Source organism: Electrophorus electricus, chromosome 21 (genome assembly GCF_013358815.1).
Source record: "Electrophorus electricus isolate fEleEle1 chromosome 21, fEleEle1.pri, whole genome shotgun sequence".
NCBI classification, from domain to species: domain Eukaryota; kingdom Metazoa; phylum Chordata; class Actinopteri; order Gymnotiformes; family Gymnotidae; genus Electrophorus; species Electrophorus electricus.
The window spans coordinates 11,541,314-11,564,471 of NC_049555.1; the positions used below are offsets into that span (position 1 = coordinate 11,541,314).

General features: G+C 40.4%; 2 protein-coding genes across 5 annotated transcripts in view; both read left to right on the top strand.

Annotated features, from left to right (window-relative positions):
• Positions 1-7,031, top strand: part of rfx7a (regulatory factor X7a) — a 32,190-nt gene extending 25,159 nt beyond the window's left edge. For both annotated transcript variants that reach the window (XM_027008916.2, XM_027008918.2), the window contains exon 9: positions 121-7,031. In XM_027008916.2, the coding sequence (XP_026864717.2) occupies positions 121-3,606 (3,486 nt within the window). In that variant the 3' untranslated portion in view covers positions 3,607-7,031. The remainder of the gene's footprint in view (positions 1-120) is intronic.
• Positions 7,032-8,084: 1,053 nt separating this feature from the next.
• nap1l4b (nucleosome assembly protein 1-like 4b) lies at positions 8,085-17,932 on the top strand. 3 transcript variants are annotated; one of them, XM_035520979.1, is made up of 15 exons: positions 8,085-8,173; positions 9,062-9,111; positions 9,692-9,788; positions 10,422-10,563; positions 10,963-11,046; positions 11,525-11,665; positions 13,838-13,909; positions 14,214-14,353; positions 14,729-14,874; positions 14,975-14,994; positions 15,127-15,246; positions 15,414-15,449; positions 15,552-15,605; positions 15,809-15,841; positions 16,971-17,932. In XM_035520979.1, the coding sequence occupies exons 2-14, from the start codon at positions 9,084-9,086 to the stop codon at positions 15,812-15,814; spliced, it is 1,086 nt and encodes a 361-aa protein (XP_035376872.1). In that variant the 5' UTR covers positions 8,085-8,173; positions 9,062-9,083; the 3' UTR covers positions 15,815-15,841; positions 16,971-17,932. The 3 variants fall into 3 exon arrangements, with proteins under 3 accessions (XP_035376872.1, XP_035376870.1, XP_035376871.1); XM_035520977.1 differs by lacking the exon at positions 15,809-15,841; XM_035520978.1 differs by lacking the exons at positions 8,085-8,173; positions 15,809-15,841 and adding an exon at positions 8,659-8,801.
• The last annotated feature ends 5,226 nt before the right edge of the window (positions 17,933-23,158 follow it).

The window sequence follows — 23,158 nt, forward strand, 5'->3', positions numbered from 1 at the left end:
TCTCATATGGGCATTTGCATGTTTGCTTGTTTTAAATTGTATTTGTATTTTTAGACTATTTTTATGCATGTTCTTGTTCTTTATCTAATTTTTCAATGTTTGGTTCATTTGGTTCTGTAGGTCCAAAGGAGCAGGCAGTTGATGTCCCCTAGCCCGGTTCCCATAGCAACAGCAGAAAGCAAAGTCCTCCCTGTCAATTTCCAGGTGGTCACCCAAGCAATGCAACCCATGAAGCAATGTCCCAAAACTCCACAGAATGTCCCTGTAAGCCCTGTGGGTGATCGTTCGGCCCGTCACCGCTATGCCCAAATCCTGCCCAAGCCAGTTACAACTAATCCAATCACACTACACTCACCGTCTGCACTTCTCATCACCAACAGTCCTATCAAACCTGTTATTCCAACGGCCCAGGTTGGCTCCGTCAACGTTGTCAAGATGACGGCCATATCTTTGGGGGCCAGCAATGGCAGCAACACCACTGTAGCCACCTTAGCTACCAATAGCAAGGCTAGGCCTGCTTCTGCTGGGGTCGTCAGTATCAGTGACGACCCTCCGCCTGTTACTCGGGTTCGTAGTGGCTCCATTGCTGCAGTGCCATCGGCAATGGTAAGGTCAGGGCGAACAACCAGCACAACCCCAGTCAGTGACATCAAGTTGGTGTCTGTTGGTGTAAGTGGACAAGTCCAGGGTGAGACTATTTCTCAAGAGGCTGGTGGGAATATACAGAAGCTGGATGTGACCCCCAAACCCAGGGCAGCCAGTGTACCAACACCTCTTGCTAAGGTTTCTGCAGGACTGGAAATGCAGCAAGGGACCAAATGTAATGGGAAGATGCTCCCTCGTCAATGCAAGCCAGCTTCTGGCAGCAATAATAATGCTAAAGAAAGCACTCTGTTTCAGGGTGTACCCAACCTGACCACCAGCAGTGCACTGACAACCAGCAGTCGTCCGTTTGTGACATCACCCAGGGATGTAGAGCTGGCGTCTAGAAGCCCTCGCAAAAGACAGGGCTTATGCTCAGATTCGAGTTTGACACCTGTCAAAAAAGTCTTCGTCACTCAGCTGTCATCCGGAGCAACTGAAAGTTTCAAATCAGTCATTGGAGCTTCAGTAAAGAATGCAGCTAGGTCAAATGCTCCCATGCAACCAGAAAGTGCACCTGCCTCTGCTGCTGGAAAAGCTACTGTGAAGTTCAACTCTTGTGCTCCTACCCATATCCTTGCACTCTCTGACTCTCCGGTTGTGAGTTCTTGCTTCCAGACTGTCAGCAGGCAACAAGGCTCGTCCCAGGCCCAGTATGAAGGATCCACATCTGATATGACAACTGCTGCTACTGGAAACTCTGCACTGACTGCAACTCACCAGGATTCTCTGATCGGGAATGGCAGCTTCCAGACCTTTGTCCGAAAAAAGTGGGAAGGGTCTTCACCCAGTATGGACAGCAAACCAATTGTTACTCAGGCTGTAAGTGCTTCACGTCAGACCGTGCAACAGCTGCATTCAAACAAACATTCACAAGCTATGCAGGTGAGCTCAGATCAGTCTGACCCATCTGTGTCGTGTGAATTGAAAGGTGTGTTTTGGAATAATGGGCAACAAGACAGCACCCAGCAACAAGCTTATTCCCAGCAAGGGTCAATAGAAAATGACCACTCTGGGCAATCAACCTCTCCAGTTATGAAGCCTCTTTCAGCAATGAGTCAACCCTCTGGCCCAGGCCAGCTAGTACAGATGACTGCTGATATGGTGGATTATGTATCATCCCAACCTCATGTGGGGTTCTTCCCCTTTAACGATGATGATATGACGCAGGACAGTATCGTGGAGGAACTAGTTCAGATGGAGGAGCAGATGAAGATGAACAGTAGCATGCCAGATTTTGGTGACTGTGTGGACATGGCACTGCAAGGTGAACAGACTGCCTTGCAGAACAACATGATGGTCAGTCAACTGCCCAGCACTTCTTACTACAGCTCAGTCCACAGCAGCAGCACACCCATCCACACACCCACCCCAACACCAACCCCTACCACAGAGATGACAGGAGGGGGGCAGGTTCTGACCTGTGACAGTCCCTGTTTGCGCCTGGTCCCTACCACCCCTGTGGATGGTGCCCTGGGAAGCAGCTGCCAAACCCCAATCGGTACCCCCCACTCCAGTTGCAGCAGTAGTGTTCCCCCAAGCCCTGTTGAGTGTAGGAACCCTTTTGCTTTCACCCCTATCAACTCGAGCATCACAAGTTACCACGATGGCAGCATTGTCTCTTCTAGCCCAGTCAAACCCATGCAGAGACCAATGGCCACCCATCCAGATAAAGCTAAGTTGGAGTGGATGAATAATAATTACAACAACATTAACAGCAACTCTAGTAATGGAATTAGCATTCTTCCCAGCTATCTGGACCTGGTGGATGATCAGTTCAGGAAACCTCATGCCTTCGCCATCCCTGGCCAGACATATCAATCACAGATCAGACACCATGACCCTCACGTTAGCCGCTTGACGCCTATCTCTCCGGTCCAGCAGCAGGTAGCCAGCATGTCTAGTAAGCAAGAAGGATTTGCAGTACCAGCCCCTCTCGATAACAAAACAAGTACCTCGACTGCCTCCGGATGTGGAACGTTCCGTTGCCGCAGTGTCAGTCCAGCGGTTAGGCAGCGTAATCTGAGTGGGAACCCGAATCCCAAAATCCCTCGTTCTGCGGTTTCTCCTTTCAGTTCTGCAGTGACACCTGAAGTGCTCAACATTTTCGCTAGCAGTCAAGCAAATGCTAGCACTAGCAGTATAGCGCAGAGGAGCCAGTCTGTGCCACTTAACGTGATGATGCAGACTGAAGTACTGCCCATGCAAGTTGCCGGGCAGTCAAGCAATGCCAAAAAAATCGCTAATGTTCTCCTCAGCAAGATGGATGGCGACGGAGACAGCTCTGTACGAGGTCTTGGGATAAACAACGTGCCATCAGGCTACACTGCCCGTATGAATCTTACACAGATCCTGGAAACAACTGCCAGACCCAGCTTCCCCAGCAATGCCAACCACCAGGCTCTGATTTCACCCGGCTCCGTGGCCTACAAGTTTCAAAAGCCTGCTTACCTCATAAAGAATGCCAGAGGGGAACAAATTAGCTTCTCGGCCAGGGAGGGTCAAGCACAACAGACCTCCGGAGAGAGGCAGCAGCAGGTCTCAGAGGAAGAACGACAGCAGAACCGGGCCTTGTTGGTTCCTCCACAGCAAAACCTCCAGGAACACCAGCATCAGCAACCTCTGCACTTCAGCAGCACTGTTAAAGACCTCTTAGAGGAAAATGGCCTGAACAACAGCTCACAGCTTTCGGGCCAGACTTCAGAGCTGAACACTGGGACTTCTGAGTTCTCTGGTGACATGCGTCTAACCTCTGAGCTCTCCAGTAGCATGAATGACTTAAACACTTTGGACACAAACCTTCTGTTCGACCCTAGTCGGCAGCTAGGACAGTATGAAGAATCGACCTTAGAGGAATTGAAGAATGACCCACTTTTTCAACAGATTTGCAGCGAGACTGTGAATTCTGCAGGCTTTGACTGGTTGGAGAGTAAGGACCAGGCAACAGTAGAAATGTTGGGTTAATTTTTTTTTTTTTATTGTTTTGATATTTGAATATTTGACTGGGTGCTTTGTTTATGGTTTTTAAGAATCCTGTCTTTGAAAATGCTCACCTAGTCTTGTGTTATACCCACATGTAGTTCCTGGATTCAGGTCCAGAAAGACGTTCCAGGCTGTACATAAATGATCACTTTTTTCAAGAATGCTGGTTCTTTTTCTAATTGTAATGTGCACCTTTGCCCAAATTATGGTGCTCTTTTGTTAATTTTCTCCACACATCCATTTTTCAAAGAAAACGGAAAGGTTTGAAAGATAAAGTGAAACTCTAGAGTTCTGCTGTCTCAAAAATGGTTTGTACATATGCCAAGATTGATGGCTAAGACTGATGGGAAATTTCTGTATTTTCCTGATTTTTAATTTCATCAAAACAGGGTCATGTTTGCATATCTTACAGAGGAATGATGCTATCAGACTTTTAATAGAATTTAAATGAATTTTCGTACCCCATTTCTTATATGAACTCATTATCAACTTTCTTTGGAGGCTTTGAGCTCCGTTAAGGTAGTGTGCTTCATTCAGTTACTGTTAGCTTTTTGTCTGATACTGAATGGGTGCTTCCCAGTGTAGAAAACAGTAACAGGATAGTGATGAATGAATAAATGTTAATGGATTAGAGTGTATTTTGTAGGTGTGAGAGTACCTAAAATGTGTATGGAATTACCTAAAAAGATAAGAGGTAACAAATGGAAAAATTGCATTTGCTGTCTTAAATGTTAGAATATATTCATTTAATAGCCTTCATATGAAAAAAGTATGGGATCTTGTGCTTAAAAGGCAGCTGTTCAAATATGAAAGAGGGCTAAATTAATCAACTCGTAGAGCTCATAAAAGGATTCACGGTGAATTGTGTATATTCTGAAATTTGGCTTGATTCTTATTGTAAAGTGAATGTGATTAGAGTTTTGTGTGGCATTATGCTCCTTTGAGTTGCATCTCAGGATTTCCCAGTCTCTGTGTTTGAAGGGTTTAATTAACTCAATGCCCTGTGAAAAAAATTTAGGTAAATCACTACCCTAGGAACATTTTCAAGTTAACCGGCTCTGATATTTGCACTAGCTGGCACATTTTGTATATTGGAATGTTTGTATATAGTTAGGAAAACCTGATGGGTGATCTAGGTTGTCTTGTTTGTCAATGCACATAGGACATCATTGTTTATGGGAATGCTCCTAAAGCTCCAGTCAAGAACTGCTCAAATGACACCACAGTTTCCCCAAGACTAGGGGTTACTGGTCTAACTGGGACTGTGGTAAATGTAGCCGTCACTGATGTTCCCGCGTGCATTGTGGTTTCTACAAAACCTTCACCCATTGTAAAACGCCAACAGCAGTAGTTTACGAATGGGGTTTTAACAGTTGTGTTTGCCATTAGTGAACTGATGGAACCTCTGGACTGTCCCCTTTAGAAACACAAATGCCAAAGTGGATGTGAAAAGAAAGAAGGGATTTTCTTTGTGAAATTTTAGGTTTTTGTATCTATGCATTCTGAAAGTTATGAGATGATAGCTGACCTATCAATTTTTTCAAGTCAGTTGGTAGTTTTTTTGTAATTTGATGCTTAAAGCTTGCATTTTTTGCATACCCCTCTACCATCTAATATATATATAATATATATATATATATATTTTTGAAACATTTAAGAAACATTTTTAACTTTTATATAAATGCAGTTGATATGACATAGCTTTGGAATATAGGATATTAGTGGAGTATGGTTGCATGGTTTAATCCTTAACTCATGTCTTTATCCAAGAGCAAGTTGAGTTTTCAAAGTTTGTGGCATTTTTTATGACTGTTGAGTGATTTTTAAGCCTTTTAGTTTATTCAGGTACTGCCCTTGCACTGTTACATATAAAAGCCAGTAGCATTATGTCATCTGTCAAACTGAGAATTTTGGAATTTGAGCAGGTCATAAAAAAACACAAAATTATTGTGCTTAAACAATAATATAATTGTCTCTTTAAATATGAAGAGCTTTTTCTTGTAAGCAAGATATATAGTATAGGTTGAGTAATTTACAGGTGATATGTTGCTGAATTTTTGTGTGCCTGATTGAGTCCCAGCACTGAAACACAACATTCATTTTGTGGTGATGTCTTCATGGTCCATGTCAGCCTTACTGTATCTCCATACCAAAGACAAGCTGTAGAACTCCACATTTAAAAAAATACATTTATACCCTTTTTATGTATAAATCTAAATTTTAAAAAGCAAACGGATTGAAATATCAGGTTGAAAGGTGTTGTTTTTGTGGAGTGTGTTTGCTCGATGGGATTTTGGAATATCAAGCACACTTTTTAATCTAAGCAACCAGTACTGTAACCTTCACCCAAGATTCACACTACTGTTACCATTTCCATAACATATGTAGCAGTGCAGTTTTTAGGAGACTGTTATGATAAATGTACTCATTTTGTAACTCTGTGTGTGTGTGGATGTACACAAACTTAATTTGCTTCATTTCAAGAAAGCAAAGCACTGTTTGTTTATAATCATCAACATCATCAGAATGTTAGTCATACCTATAATATAAACACTGATAGCTTGATCATCTATGCTCCCTAAGTTATCAGCCTGTCTGAAAAACTGATCTTGTTCTGATGATCTTTGTTTTATCTGGCTAGTATTCTGTGCTTTGGCATGGATCATTAAAGACATGTGGTCATGATTACATGACAAATATCTATCTTTCTGTGGTGGATGGTGATTTAACACTGGAAATTCAACAGATTCAATTTGTGTAAGCCTTACAGGTTCTTTGTTACTATTGCACTACTGTTTTTAATGAACCAAGGCTTTAGTATCTCTAATAAAACTTTAGGTCTCAAAAATATTTTCTAAGAACATTTTTACAAACCTAAGCTTAAAAGCATTAATTAAAATGTGATGATCTCAAAAGATTTAGAAACCTCATGAAACTGTACTGTGTCCATCCTATGTGTGCGTGTGAGTATACATAACCATATAACATGACATAGGAATAATTTTGACTCTGCTAGATACAGTGATGATCCACTTCTTTTGCATTGTTTGATAACCCAAGTCACCTTTTCTGTATGTTCAGGTTTTCAAATGTGGTGTTCAATTTTCAATGTGTTACATTTCTTGCTTTTTAAAAAGTATATGCGAATAAAGGTTTCTTACTGTAGTTTTTGTTGTTCTTTTTTTGTAATAAGCATTGAGGCCAGCGACATAGGCCAGAATTGGATATTACTCTGACTGAACTGATTTATGACCCAATAACATTTTACCCTGCTTATATGCTGTGCAGTAGATAGGTAAAGTTGTAATGGTGTTTTAAAATGGTTTTCTCTTTTGTATTTAAACAGTGGCTGACTTGCTGATTTTTTTTAAATTGACTTTAAAAACCAATAAACATTTTGTACAGTACCAGAACATGTATGCAGTGATTTGAAGGTTAGGGTTGGGGGTATTCTTAAGTGCTAGTGTGTTAACTTGAGACTAAAAAGAAGAGCAACAAGAATTTGGTATGAAGTATTGAAGTAACAACATAGGGAAAAACAACAATGGAAGGTGGAACAGAATAGCTCTTTGTGGTATGATAGACTTCTAGTTGAATATTAGGTTTAATAAATTATGTGATTCCTGTCTCACCTTTCCTCACCCTCTAACAGAGGCCTGGAGGTTAGAGGGTGTGGCACAGCATTTTGGCTTCTCCTAGGACTGCACTTTTCAGGACTGATATTGATGAATTTTCTGTGATCTTTTGGAGTCACTACTCCAGCTGAAAGGTCAAAGCCCCACGTGCCCCTATCACCACTAGGACAACCAGTTCCTTTGCTTCTTTCAGTCCCTGGTACTTCTCCAACTTTTCATATTCACTCCTTTGTCTTTCACTTGTGACTGTCACATCTATTACCATTGCTGTTTTCCCCATCTTGTCTACTGTCACGATGTCTAATTGGTTTGCCACCATTTCTTTATCTGTCAGGATCTGGAGGTCCCACGGGATCTTAGCTTTGTTGTTCTTCACCACTATGATTCCTTCCATTTGGACTTGGGGATCTCTGCTGCTTGTTTGTGTCTCAGTGTATACTTTCCCTGCTAGCATCTTGTATTCTGCTACTACCAGTAATTCTCAATCTTTTTTTTTCTTGGTAGAGACATTTGATTAGATCAGAGGCCCGAAATGTATGACCCTGGCGGTTTTATCCATTTGCTTGTACTTTACAGACAGAAAATTGGGGTGTCTAGGAAAATTCTAATTAAAAATTAATCTTGACGATTAAGTCAAGGATGTAATCTTGACGATGAAGTAAAGGACTTTTATTAGTAATTGCGTTTTCACTTATAACTTGTGATCAGTTAATAATAAATCTCTTGAACTGTGTAAACCTGTCACTCTGAACTGCAGTGACATGCCTCCATCATCTCTCAGAATTGGTAAGGGAATGGCAAGTTCCCGAATAGGCGGCGCTGTTGCCCGCGGGGCCCCATGAGGTTCACGCATTGCTTCAAAGTCGGCCGCTTCATTGAAACTACCAATGTGAACGAAAACAGCTCCGAGAAAGGTAAGAAAATCAGTCACCCACAGGAAGAGCTTGTATTGTCAAAAGAATGTTCTTAATTGGCGAGTGAATTTTATTGTTAGGCATAGTAAATCACAAGAAATTACTCTCTTGCAGTTTTGTCATTTATTTGCTGCGTAACATCAGCTTTGTCAGCGCCCTGTCACTAAATTAGCCTAGCTACCGCTAGCTAGACTTGTCACAGCAGGTCTGCTTCGATGTCTATACTAGCTAATCCGTCCTTATATCAGTGCACCATTAAAACCATCAAAACCATTTACACTTCAGCTGTTTGGCTAAGAAAACCAGTGGTAATTTTGCTATCGTTAGCTAGCGCGTTTTTAAGTAGCATAGCCATCTTGCTAACTACAGCTTGTGGCACCGCCCAGACGTTGTTTTGTCGAGGGAATAAACAGCCACTGCTGTTATATGCAGACCGTATCAGCGTAGTGTTTTACTCCATACCATGGCTGCCAGCCCTCATAAACGTGTAGCTCTTGTGTGTTTTACACCGTGTTTAACGGGCAGTGCTTTATCTTGGCTGGCTAGGAAAGTTAAAACCAGCTGCGTCGTCGAGTTGCGCTGGACATTTTCCCACATAGTGAACGTTTAATATTTTCAAAACATTAAGGTACAGTAGTGAATTTAAATGAAATACAGCTATCCTTTTAATCCAGCTGTGTGTGCTGTGTCTGCTTAAACATCGCGAAGTCTGATATTTTAACAATAAACGAACAAGCTGTTAATCCAGATTAAAAATGTTTTTTGTTGATTATTTGTGCAGTGCTGATGATTCCTCGTCAACAAGGTTGAATGGTAAACGCATTTGTTTGGTTACAGTTATTTTATTGGAATGCTGTCTTAACACTTTCCTAAAATGTTTGTTTACAGAAAATTTGAGCATTTTTATGAGATGGACGGCGATAATAATGAAGCCAAAGGTAAAATAACTAATATCTTAGCACCTATCTAAGATCTTCAATTGTCTTTATCATTTGTTATGGAGGGGGAAATATTTATTAGCATGTGGACAGTCTTCTGTACACTGCATGTTTATTCCAAGATGGCATTCTGGCATGGGTAGTGTAAAGTGTCACATTTTTATGATGACGATATTGCACTGCCAACATGTTGCGTCAGTTAGAGCCCCCCCTCCCCATTCTCCCTCACAGATGTGGAGACATGCTTTAAATCTGTACATGCTAGCACTGTCACAAAGTGCTTTTGTCCTTCATATGGGCAAAATCTAATCTCTTGCTGTCTGTTGGTCCCCTGGCTAAATCCTTTTTTTGTAAACGGAGTTACCCTGGTAATAACATTCAAATGGAGTAACTATAGAGAACTGTTTGGTCAGTTCCTATTTCAGTACAGTTTCAGGCAAAAGTATCATTAATGGCCTGAAAGTAATTTCATATCGCCTTCAATTTCCAATTATTATTGCTTGTATAAAAAATGTACTTCTGCATTTTCCTAGTTAGGTGTCTATTTCTGCTTTGTGCTAACCAGACTGTGTATCTGCAGGTAAAGCGGGTGACCAGGTCATGCAGAACCCACAGGCTCTGGCAGCTCTTCAAGACAGACTAGACAGCATCACACACAGTCCTTGTGTCATGGACAGGTCAGGACTAAGATCTTCATGGGCAGCTGCTGCCCACCTTCCTCAAGTTCTACTCTCATTTGGGTTTTGTTTTAGGGCCACAGTAAATTAAGAATGCAGCAACATTTATTCAGTGAATGATTCAGTTTTTGGCCACTTTTTAGTTGAACAGGTTGGTTGATGGTTTGTGAATTCCAGAATTCATTTGAGTTTCACCTGCTTTTCATATGATTTTCATGTAGGCTGATAAAATTGCCACATTTACTTACTCATTCCTTTACTGATCTCTTTTGATTGTCCTGAGTTGTTGGAACACTGGCTAAATCTCTTATAATAATAATAATAATAATAATAATAATAATGTTATTATTAACAACAACAACAATAATAATAATAATAATAATAATAATAATAGGGCATGGGCTCTTGTGCCAGAGATCTCAGCGACTTGGTTGGGAGTAACGATTGCCCACTAGGCACACCTTCAGATGTACTTGCCCCTTTATCCTTTAAGTGTAGTCTTTCACAATAAAGCAGGGGTTTTGAATCTTTCTGCCTTCCCCTCCTCCTGAAAGTAGCAAAATAGGCTGGTCCAGCTGTGCACAATCGGACTCCATCTGCTCACAAAATGTCTGTCCTCTTCCCTTCTCTCAGCTTACCTCCGCCCGTCAGGAGAAGAGTCAAGGCCTTAAAGAATCTGCAGGTCAAGAGTGCACACGTAGAAGCCAAATTTTATGAGGAGGTGCACGAGCTGGAGAGAAAGTATGCATCACTGTATCAGCCACTGTTTGACAAGGTGATTGCTGGGATTGACTGAAAAATGCAGAGCAAGAACATGTTCACACTTGAGCTCTGTAGGGGTCTGCTTTTTCCTGCTTTTAATACTGTTGAGGTTATAGTAACTTTAGAATTTAGTGGTCTGCTTGGGAGCTATGTGGGAGCTGCATGAAAATGATGAGCTATGAATGTATAAAGTTCAACTTTATTAAACAGTTCTCACTGTTGAATGTTGAAATGAGATTTCAATAGTCCTGGTCCACGTTTTGAAAGAAGGCCTGAATCATTTGCCTGCAACCCAAAAATGAACCAGTTGCTTTGAAATGTTGCCTTGGGGTTTCAGCTTGTTCCTCTTATCTGCTTAGAAAGTTTCAGCAGAGCTGAGTCAGTTCACTTTCTCTCATTCATTTGGCTGCAGAGGAAAGCCATTGTTACGGGTGCAGTGGAGCCCACGGATGAAGAGTGCGAATGGCAGAGTGACCACGAGGATGAAGAACTCGCAGTGAGTACCACATCTTACCCCTCATATTCAGGGCTCCTCTGCAGTTAGATCGCCAGCTTTGGACTAGATATGCTGGTTTTTCATTTACAGTAGAGTTTATCTGGCATACGTTGTATTTTAGTCTGTGCTCTTGTTCAGCGTTTTCACACCCGTTCCCAAAAAATGGGTCTTTGGGGATGAAGAGGACCAGAGTACATGCAAACACATCTAGTTACATTTGTTTTTGGAGCAAGCGTAGACATTCATACTAAGGGATATAGTCATTCAGGGCTCAATTTTAGATTAGCTTGAAGTAGAAATACGGAGTCAGGGCTTATTTGTTTTCATCTTTTATATCCACGGTCTCGTATGGAGGGGTGGAGGGTCCGATCCTCTTACTCAGCTACATTATGAAAGAGATGTCTGCGCCGTGGAGTGCATCCTTGTATTGTGGGGGAGAGCGAGGCATGTAATTGGAGCCCGGCCGCCTGTTTTTCAGGATGAGCTGCAGAATAAAGCCTCCATAGAGGAGAAGAAGGAGGCAGAGACAGAGGGCGCTGCCCCGGAGAACCCCAAAGGAATTCCGGAATTCTGGCTCACCATTTTCCGCAGTGTGGACATGCTGAGTGACATGCTACAGGTGAGCCAGTAGCCCTACGCTCCATTCCACTGTCATCATTCCACCATGGCCCAAGGGTTTAGGTTCCTTTAACATGGAGATGGGCTTTATATCAGTTTCAAGGGTATACTGATATGATACAGTGCCATGAAATGAATTCTGGCATACTGTGGATACCGTGATGAGCCTGAAAATGGCTAATCAGTAACAGCCCTACTCATGAGACAAAATGAACAGGAACAACTTCAGCTAGCAAATACACAGAAAAGCCCCGCACTGTCATTAGAAACAAAAACACATGCAGTGTTAAGCCTTATGTTTAACTATTTTTAGTGATGATGACACATGCCAATTATTACTTTGCTTCTATTTAATCCCTCTGCTAGTCAAAAGCCATGTTACACTTCCTACGTGAGTGGGAAAATTGGCACACTTGGAACTTGGCTACCATTGCTAAGACAATTGCTCAGTATTATTTTGGAGATATAAAACCAAGCTGATGTGTGAAGGGAAATGTAGGCGCAACTGAGGCTGAAGCAGACCTCTGCGAAGGATTAGTTCCAAAAAGGAAGTGTCCGCGGACAATTGGAATTAGTTTAGATTCAAACTTTCCGACCACAGCCAGCACACTCTGTTGTGCAAGTTATGTCGATGCACTGTATTTTACTTAATATAGGCCTTTGTGTGCTGCAGCACTGCATAAATCGAGTAGCCACACTCTGTAATATACAGAGGTTTTGCAGTCAATGAACATGTACTCTGACCAGCAAAAAGCCAGCTCTCAGGAAAAGCAGCCAGGATGCCATGTTTACTTTGCAGAGTGTTGGTTTCATCACACTGTCCTCACCCTTCGAGGAGCACACCGTGTGTGTGTTTGTGTCCCTCACACACATCCCCCCCCCCCCCCCCCCCATGTGTCCTTCGCCCATCCACCTTTCGTCCAGGGTCATACCCATGTCTCTGACCAGGTGTTCACGCCATCCCCTCACAGCAGGGGCAGGTCCATTTACCATGGGCACACCCTCAATGGCCTCATGGTACCAACCCACTTCTGAGACAATTTGCAGCAAAAGCTGAGGTCAGTAACCACACTTGGTCTCAAACTCAGGTCTTGCAGGCAATGCTGGTGTGCTCTGGCCGCTCACCCATTTCATCTTCCTGAGTGCTGGTCTTAGTCATACCACCCTCTCCATCACACTGCCCTGTCCTTCAGGTGGTGATGGTCTCCATCACAGGGGGAACATTTGATATTATAGTAATTAAAACGTTCAAATATAACTGGAATTATTTTTGCTTGCCCCACTGCATGAGTTTCTTTTAAAACATTTTAAGGTAGATAGCTTCACTAGTTGCCAATTTGACACACTGGTGTTATACACCTTCAGAAGCTTTTTATGTTGAAAAAAAAAAAAAAAAAAAAAAAAATATACTGTTACTGTCTATTCTTCAAAAGCCTGATCGGTACCCAGAGTACTTCGAACCCAAAATATACTTCAGCTTGAAACACCGTGCTTCAAGTTTCATGATGGACAAACATGAACATTATTCTCTGTCCTGGCTCCCAGATGGTGGAATGAACTTCCTCTTGCTGTCCTGACAGCAGAGTCCCTTGCAGTCTTCAAACGCAAACTGAAGACCCATCTATTTGTGGAGTATTAAATGACCTACACCCATGTCTAGTAACTGAAACTCTAGTACTTATTGTAGGATATTGTTTATTGTATTTATCATTGTCTGAGATAAAGCTTATGTGTGTGTTGCACTTGTAGGTATCAGCATTGATCCTTGAATTTCAACTGCATTCTAGTTCAGTGGTATCTTGAACTCTAACCTACTGTACTGGCTAGAATACATTCTATGAGAGATGACGGAGCACTTTTGTAAGTTGCTCTGGATAAAAACGTCTGCCTAATGCCCTGAATGTAAATTGTACTGTGCTATAGTTACCATTGCATCATTATAATGATGGATTCATACTAAACTCCATCCACCATGGCTATGTGACCAATTAGGAAAGTTTCCAAATGGGTCATTTTAGTTTTTGGATCTTCTTTTGTTTGTTGTAGTCTCTGTCCAGTTCAAGTTATGCAGCTTGCAAACAAAACTGTTGGATCTTAATTGTCCTGTCTTTATATGTAACTGCTAACTGAAGAGGTGTGTGTGAAAAATCTGCAATGCTGTTTCTCCCACCAGGAACATGATGAGCCAATACTTAGACACCTACAAGACATTAAAGTGATATTTTCTGGTCCTGGTGAACCTATGGTAAGGAAGGAATGATTTATGTGCACTTTACTCATTTTGTAGTTGTTATAGGGTCTTTTCCAAGTTTATTACTGTATATGAAAGTTTTTAAAAAGAGAATTCTCTTCTATTGACTGCTATTTAGTTCAAGGCTGAATTGAAACTTCACTGTTAAAGGACATGCCTTTCAAATTTCTGGTATATATCGGTCAGGTTTCAGGTCATTGTTAGTAGAGGTGCCTTCCAGCAGAGCTGTGTACAGTATAACCAGAGAGTGCAGAAGTGTTTGTATTTGTAACACTGGGTTTGTCTCTTCTTTTGGCAGAGTTTCACATTAGAATTTCACTTTGAACCTAATAACTACTTCAAAAACACAGTCCTCACAAAAGTCTACAAGATGAAATCTGAACCAGATTTTGAAGAACCGTTCTCTTTTGAAGGGCCAGAGATTATCAGCTGTGAGGGGTGAGCAGATGTCTTTTTGAGAGTGAGACTCTGGTGTAGGGGGCGGGATTTTATTTATTTATTTATTTTTTAAATGCTGTTTTCATTCCACTGTCAGGACTTGGACAGCAAGTCAAATGTTTATTCCCTTCCGCATACTGAGTAAATCGACTGATTTCTTCTTGATATTAAGGGTATGACATCTCAGTACTAATTCAGTCTGTATTTGGGTGGTAGTCTGCAGCTGACCACAACACACTACTTCACATAAGTACACTACTGCTATCAGGTGTAGGACAGAAGCTCGCCTAAACACGCAGCACCTTTTCAGCCAGCTATGTGAAGTCATTGCAAGGAGAAAAAAAAAAACCCTGTTTCCTCTCTTCTTGGAGGCAGATGCGAGATTGACTGGCACAAAGGCAAAGATGTTACATTCAAAACGATCAAGAAGAAACAGAAGCACAAGGGGAGGGGTATCATCAGGACGGTCACCAAGCAAGTGCCCGCTGACTCTTTTTTTAACTTCTTCAACCCCATTAAAGGTACACAGATTGAGGTTGATGTTAAGAATATAAAGGACAAATGTTGAGCTGTTTAAATGACTGAAGCTGTCTGTAACACCAAGTGTGCCTCCCTTCACAGTTTCCCCAGATAGTGAGTTGGTGAGTTTGTTTTCCTTGCCTCTCTTAATTAAAAGTTAGCCAAGTTGCGATTTTGAAGATGGACTGGGTTGGGAATACTGGTGCAGCAGTCTGTTGTTCACTTGCCTGTCTGATTTCAATGTGCTCTGACAGGATGAGGACTCAGAGTTAACTTTAACTACAGATTTTGAGATTGGTCACTTCTTTAGAGAGAGAATAGTGCCACGAGCTGTACTTTACTTCACCGGGGAGGCCCTGGAGGACGATGACAGTGTATGTGAATATTTCTTACAACAATGGTCTTTCTGTAATGAGGGCTTCATCAATTTTTTTTAATAGAATACTGTGTGATATTAGGACCATGCAAATAACTGTTCATCATTGTGTTTGTGTTTTTTTTGTGTGTGCATACCATCATGCGGGTGTGTGTGTGTGTACAGTTTGAGGAAGAGGAGCTTGATGAGGGTGAAGAGGAGGTAGGTTGACTTGAGTGATAACCTTTTGTTATTAGGGACTTTTTTGACATATTATTGAACAGATTAAAAAAGAAATGTTAACATTTTTTGTATATGAAACAGGACCATGATGATGATGATGATATGGAGGAAGAAGAGGAGGAAAGGGATTCTAAGGTTGGTTTTGGATTTGATCATAACACTGTCTCATGAATATTTGTCGGTAACAGAATGGTTTGGGGGGGGGGGTTGGGTTTTGTTGTTCTTCTCAGTGTTTTTTTTTTTTTTTTTTTTTTTTTTTTTTTTTTTTTTTTTTTAAAGCAATTTGAGGTTTAATGGCGGTTGTGGTTGTTCTCCCCCTGCCTCTCCCCTGCTTACAGGCATAAATCATTTCTCACCTCATGCATTTCTAGGTAAGGAAGAAATGTCATGAGCTCATTGCGCACTCGTACTCTGCACGCTACCGCTCATAAGAGCTCCTATTTTAACCCACATACCCACATTCTTTTCTTATAACTGTTAACCCCATCACACCCTTGTGCCACAAAATGCCATGCCATTAAACAAATGTATTCCTTTTGTTTAGTTCTGTCTAATAAAGGCCTTGTCCAGACTCACTGTCACAGCTGGTCTAGAGACTCTACATTTCAGTTTGAATAGAAACTATTGCTATGTGAAATGAAGATGGGCTTGGTTTGCTTTCATCTGATTGGTAGATAATCTGAGGAAAGTTAAGAATTGGTTGTCTGGTGTGAGGAGTGGGAAAAGGCCTTTATGCCGATACCTTTTGTCTTCTGTTACTGTAGCTTGCTAGTTAGAATGCTTTCAGTTTACCAAGCCAGAATCTGGGTACAGTGCATGTTGCTGTGCGTTAGAAGACCCCAGGTTTTTTGGTTGGGCCAAAAACTGGCCTACTTATGACAGCAGTTCCATGTTGGGGTCCGTAGTCATTAGTAAACCAAGTTGTTGTATCTAGGCAGATTCACATGTTTGTTACACTGCCCAGCCAGTCATATCAGGCTTGCTTCACAACCTCTCAGTCTTGGTGAACTACAGTGATATCCAAATCATGTATGGTTGGATACACTCTGCTGAGGTGTAAGATGTTAGCAGCTCTGGCCATAGCCCAACATGGTTTGTTCCAAACACCTGAATTAATTCATTTTTCTGAGTTGAACCATTAGATAAACCTGTCAGTAAGGGACTTCCAGTTAGATTGAGGCTGTTGGGCAATGTGCTGTTTCCTCATTAAAGGGTATATCTCAAGAACAAAAGAGTGGTGCAGAGATGTTTCTTACAGTACATCAGTTAACTCATTTATAAGTCAACTAAGGATTAATACTAAAAGATGTAAATGTGTGATCAAATAAGTGCCAAATTATCCAAATAAGTCATTTTTCTTTGATTTTTGTGATATGCCCTGTCTCTTCATACTTAAACTCATCTTCCCACGTTATACTAGTGTTGAATAGTGATCATATTTTAACAAATATTCCCCCCATTTCTTTTCCTGTCTGTGTCTCTCTGTCCCCCCCCCTGTAGAGTGGGGAGGCCCCACCTGCAGAGTGCAAACAGCAGTAACTCAGACAGCTCTACTGCCCCCCACAGCAAGTGACTGGAACCTGCCCTCCATAGCCTGATCTGAGTCTAGAGCACCGCCGTTCTCTCAAAACAGTGGAAAAATGTCAAGAGAAAAGTTAACACATTGCATGATTGACTCCCTCTCCAAACTGAATACCCATTCTTTACCCCTCACCTACCGTGATTCTGGGAGAGTGAAGAATGGGGGGAGATGCAAAACTCTAGGCAGCCTGGTGATCTCTCTCTCCTCGACACCACACTGCTTTCTTCTCTCCCTTTCTTTTTTATATCTGACACATTCCAGAGGCCCTTGTAAGTCAATTTCAAAATTAATTGAGAAAATGTAACTTTTTTGACTTTATCATAGTTTACTCAGGGTTTTTTATGCCAAGAAAATATGAACATTCTGTTGTGAAATGTTCAGTTCTAACCCTTAGTTTTTTTCTTCAGTCAAACCTTTATAAGTTGAGTTATACTTATTCTGAAGTTATTTATCTAAATGTCCTCCCCCTCCCACCCCACCCCGCGCTTCTCTAATATTTTTCAACTGTACTTACTGCTCTTAAGCCCCCTAGTGGACTTCTGAGAGAGTGCGATGTCTCTCTGCTGTATGTACCATGCTCTGTGGAGTTGGCCCCATCCCCAGTATTTAACAATGCCGTTGCTTTACTGCCCTGAGCACTTACTACAGAATTAAACATGAATATTGCCAAATGGTGTAAAGTTTTGGTTTTTTTTTGTTTTTTTTAAAGTGTTTTTAAATATTTATCATATTACCTATATGCAATTATATTGATCAAAAATAAGAAAAACTAAAAAGTAATGTTTTGTTCTAGTAGAGGTGAGCTAATGGATTATAATCATCAGAGGGCAGTCGAATACAAGGATCAATAAACTGGTTGTAGTACAGTTGTTCAGAGGTATGCTAACTTGTTCATAATATGTATTTTCTGCAAATTTCACACCGCTTTAGAAGTGTGTTTACTGACATGCACACTTCTAGAGTAAAATACAGCACAAAGAATAACCTCCAAATATGCTTCCACAGACTGGAGGGCAACAGAAAATTGCTTATGGAAACCAACATACACTGTGAGCACCATTATTAGGCAAGTTGTATTTTTGGGTATTCGTTTTATTATTTAACAACTACAGTGCTCTCAGTCAACCCAAAATGTTAAACCTCAAATCTGAATATTTAAGAAAATAAAAGAGGTTTTGGCTTTCTTGGGTCAATATGTGTGTGCATAATTATTGGGCAACTGTTGGTGTGCAGAAGTTTTTCCATCTATTGTTTTTCATCTGTTAAAGTGCAAATAACTCAATTTACAAATAAACATCTGACATTAAAAAAAAGGTGGCTATACTGGTCACTTTTCATTAACATCAATACTGTCATAAGCCTTCTGTCTGTCAGTTTCTTAATCTGTTGATCAAATGTTTGTGCAGCAGCAACCACAGCCTCCCAGATACTGTTCAGAGAGCTGTACTGTTCTCCTTTCACCTTAAATCTCCCATTTAAGAAGGGCGCACAAGTTCTCAATAGAATTTAGGTCAGGTGAGGAAGGGAGCCATGTCATTATTCTTTCATCTTTAAGGCCTTTACTGCCTAGCCAAGCAGTGGAGTACTTTGATACATGTGATTCAGCATTGTCCTGCATAAAAATCATGGTCTTCTTGAAAGATGCAGACTTTTTCCTGTACCGCCACTTGACGAAAGTGTCTTCTAAAAATTGGCAGTAGGTTTGGGAGTTGATTTTGAGTCTGTCTTCAACCCGAAAAGGTCCAACTAGCTCATCTTAAATAATACCAGCCTATAGCAGTACCCCACCTTGCTGACATCTGAGTCAAAGTGGAGCTCTGTACACGTTACTGATCCAGCCATGGGCCCACCCATCTGGTCCGTCAAGAGTTACTGTCGTCTCATCAGTCCTTAAAACCTTTGAAAAATCTGTCTTCAGATATTTCATGGCCCAGCCTTGATGTTTCAACTTGTGTGGCTTGTTCAGTGGTGGATGGGTTTCAGCCTTCCTTATCTTGGCCATGTCTCTGAGTACTGAACACTCTGTACTTCAGGGCACTCCAGGTAGTTTTCAGTTCTGGAATATGACAGCACTGCAGGATAATGGATTCCTGGTTTCTTAACGTTTGATTCAGTTAATTTGCGTCTTTTTCAACATGTTTCTTGCGACCCTGTTAACTATTCGCAACAAAACACTTCATGGTTCTGTGATCGCCCCCATATCTTAGCAATTTTAAGAGTGCTGTGTCCCTCTGAAAGACGTTTTACAATTTTTTACTCAGATCTATTTTTTGGCCCATTTTGCCTGAGGAAAAGAAGCTGCCTAATACTTATGCACACCTTGATATAGGGTGTTGATTTCCTTATGCCACACCCTCCCGCATTACACAAATACATATCACCTGATATGCTTAAATCCAATAAGCGTTCAAGTTTATACAGCTTGGAGTTGGAAAATATGCATAAAAATGATGACATGGTCAAAATACTCTCTTGTCTAATAATTGTGCACAGTGTATACAATACTGTCCTGCAGTGAGATTTTTCCTATTCTATAACCTGATAAAACAGCACACATGTTGCTGCTGATCACCATTTTACTGCATTAGTGTCATTTGAATGTTGTACATTGTGAGATCGCTGATCTTTAAGTCATTAATTCATTATTTAAACTGAATTGCTTAAAGGAGCAATAAGTCATTTTTTTCAGCAAAATTATTTATGAAAATTATTTTTTTATTTATTTATTTTTACATTTTTACAAGTGCAGCTCACATGAGATGAAGCATCAAATTGCTTTGTAGTCCTCAAAATGAACCAGTTTGTTCTCAATAGAGCGGGTCCACTACATCTAGCAGCCATGTTTAAAATAGATTTAGTATGGAATCTCAAACACCCAGGCCACTGGGTGTCACTATAATGTTTCATAATATGAAGAATTGTGGCGCTCTGTCATAAAATAGAGAAATAATCAATTTTAAGATATTAACAGAGTCACTGACAGGACAAGGGTTTCTATGTCATGTCTTGAATATAATTTATTGAAATATTCATGCAAATTCCCCATCATCTTCCCTGATTTAATATGTATCATTTCAAATCTGAAAAAAATGTTTGTCTGAATAGCAGGAAATGTGTAATTATAGATTAGTTCATTAGGACGACCGCAAAAAGGAGTACAGGGGTATTTCAATGAAGCCACTTCAGTTAGAGACAACCTAATCATTTTCTAGCAGAGTGGTGATCAGTTCCAGTCCTGGAGAGTTTAGATGAAACCTTAATGAAATACACATGACTCAGTTAAATCCTCTAGTAGCATCTTGTCTTAGGTGCTAGGCATGCTGAGAGGGTGATAAATCTTCAGGACAAAAACTGGACGCCATTTCACCAATACTATGTTTCTGGTGTCACACTGATGGCTTGATATTTTAAGGTGGCAGACCACTGAGTGCCTTTGACCTCTGACCCACTGACCTATGTAAAAGCTCCAGCAACACTTCTGTGCCTGACATATTTGTATTAGCTCAGTACTTGCTACTATAGCATTGGCATTGCACTTCTGGGTAACTTACATTACTCAAGTACAAATAATTAAAAATTGTGCTTAAATAATTAAATATTTGTACTTCATTACCTGGCAACACTGAGTATGGGAATAGTAAACTGAAAATATAAGTTCTTGCTACTCGGTCCAGGTTTTGGTAATCACAGAACAATTACTTCAATCAATCAGCTATCGACTCCTAGAGAAAGGCGGGCTAGAAAATCATCAGGAACCAACCCTCAAGGAACAAGGATAGATCATCTGGATTGTAAAGAATGATAGCCTCAATATTACATTTCAAATACCTATATTTTTGTAATTACACCTTGAAGAACTATATAAACCTAAAGGCACGTCGCCATAAACTTACCTGAGGGCATTATGTTATTTACTGTTTGCATGCTGTTTTGCAACAACATTTTGAAGCTAAAACTGGATTCAGTGCTATGCCATGAGGAAGACTACAGAAGCTAATTTTTGCACTATTACTTTAGAAGCACCCATTTTACAACAAAAACACTGAAATGTTTTAAGAATATGTTAGGTAGTTTAGATTTTTTTCAAATATTTGTTTTAGGAAAGATGATTGTAAATTAAGCACAAGTATTTGATTTTAGTTTACTGTTCCTGGAAGCCAGTGGTAATTTGGATAAATAGAATAAGAGTAAGAGAAAAAGTAACAGAGCCTTTAATGTCATTATACATGAGTATAATTAAATATATCAAATCAAATATAAGAAAGTACAGGTATTTAGAAACATTTCAATGAAATTGTCATCCAAATGCATCTTCAAAGAACCCAGCTGTCAGCTCATACAATGAATAGTAATACAGTAATATATGCTCTGGTCAAATATGATAATCTTCTCCAAACATCTTAATTTATGTTGTGTGTTTACACTCTATGTACCACCACAGATATAACGCTCTCTAGAATTAATGGTAAAATTTAGATGAACAGATGTCTTTGTTGTTAAACAGATTCATCATACACTTTAAATATGAAACACACCTATCATCAAAGAGGAAAAACTAAAACTGACAAAAATAAACCACCACAGAAATGTTTCAGTTGTAGGCACTTTGTAGTATTTAGTGCTCACTCTCTTTGCCAAGAACAGCACTAAGTCTTCTCTTTTGCAGGATGATGTGGAATAACATGTATAAAGGGATCTGAAGTCATTCTTCCAACTCCTAAGATCTTTATAATCACACTTAGGGACTCTCCTCTTCAACTCATCCCACTGGTTTTTAGTGAAGATCAGAGGTAGATGTGGAAGTCTGCTTTGTCCTGATTTGAAGATCCACCCACAACCTGCTCCTGCTTCTTGAGAGAGTCACTCTTTGATATAAAATGTGTTGATTAACTCCATGATGCGATGTACCCTGACAAAATTTCACTTCCTCTTTGTGTTACACATCCACCACCCCACTGGGGATTAGTCTTTCCTGCATGGCCTTGACTTTACATTAAACCCAGTTGGCAAAAAGCTTTATTTTTGTCTCAACATAAAGCACATAAAATACTTTCATTCTTTAGTTCCAAAGTTTTTGAACTCCAGAGTCTTTGAAGGCAGCACAGACTTTCAGATCATTTCTTGGCATGGAAGTGGTTATAGGTTTGGAGACTTCACCACTGACTATCACCACCGCAATTAACTGTGACCTCTGGAGCAAGTTTTGTCTTGCAAATCACCCTACGCCCTGTATATGTAAGCAAAATACTTTTGCACTGGGCAGGTTCATCAGTTTCTATTGTTTAACCATCTCAGTTATTACTACAATAGATGAGATGGGTATTTTACGTTCTGAAGCTACATATAAAAAATATAAAAGTCACCCAATTTATAAAAGCTCTTTGTCTAATTTCTTCATATATTCTCTGATCTTGCCTGGGGGTATTTGGCCTGCATCTGACCTCTTATTTGCACCCCACTGAAGCAGGCAATTCCTAGGGGCATGCATTAAAAAGGCAAAATATGAATGGATAATGCATTTCAATCAGATTTTCTTCAACATAATTTCTAAAGGCTTTCCAATAACTGAAACAAACTCTTAAAATAAATGTTTGTAAAATGTTTTATCTTTGAATGATTTTACCTCACTGAAACAACATTGTTTTCCCTAGCTTTGTTTTTCCTAATTTTTCCTAAGGAAACCAAGACTTCGGGAGGGCACTGCAATCTCCTGCCACTGGATGAAGAACAAAGTCCTGCCAAAGCCCAGAGGTGAAAATTCATTTTTCGTGCTGTCAGGGGTGCAGTATAAATCCATAACTGCAATATCTTGTAGTTCCTCTTCAGTCATCTCACACCAGGGAGAGTGTCAAGAACCACAAGCCATGTAATTTTCCTTTAGATGGAGGGCCAGATCAGCAGAAACAGAAGATAAGCCAAACACACGTGATTGACTGGATTTTCTTATGTGAATCAAAATAAGGAAGTAAAATGCCTCAAACCTGGATGTAAATTCCTGATATGATGTTGATAAGTTACAATGCCTCCAAGTAGTATTCAACCCCCTGCAGATTTTGCAGGTTTACACATTTGGAGTTAACTTAGCACTGTTAATTTGGACTGTAGA

Excerpts from the sequence above, each read along its gene's own strand:
- nap1l4b (XM_035520977.1), top strand. The coding sequence starts at position 9,084 with ATGGACGGCGATAATAATGAAGCCAAAG. Across the intron at positions 11,047-11,524 it reads ACGAGGATGAAGAACTCGCA|GATGAGCTGCAGAATAAAGC; the intron begins GTGAGTACCACA and ends CCTGTTTTTCAG. Across the intron at positions 14,354-14,728 it reads GAGATTATCAGCTGTGAGGG|ATGCGAGATTGACTGGCACA; the intron begins GTGAGCAGATGT and ends TCTTGGAGGCAG.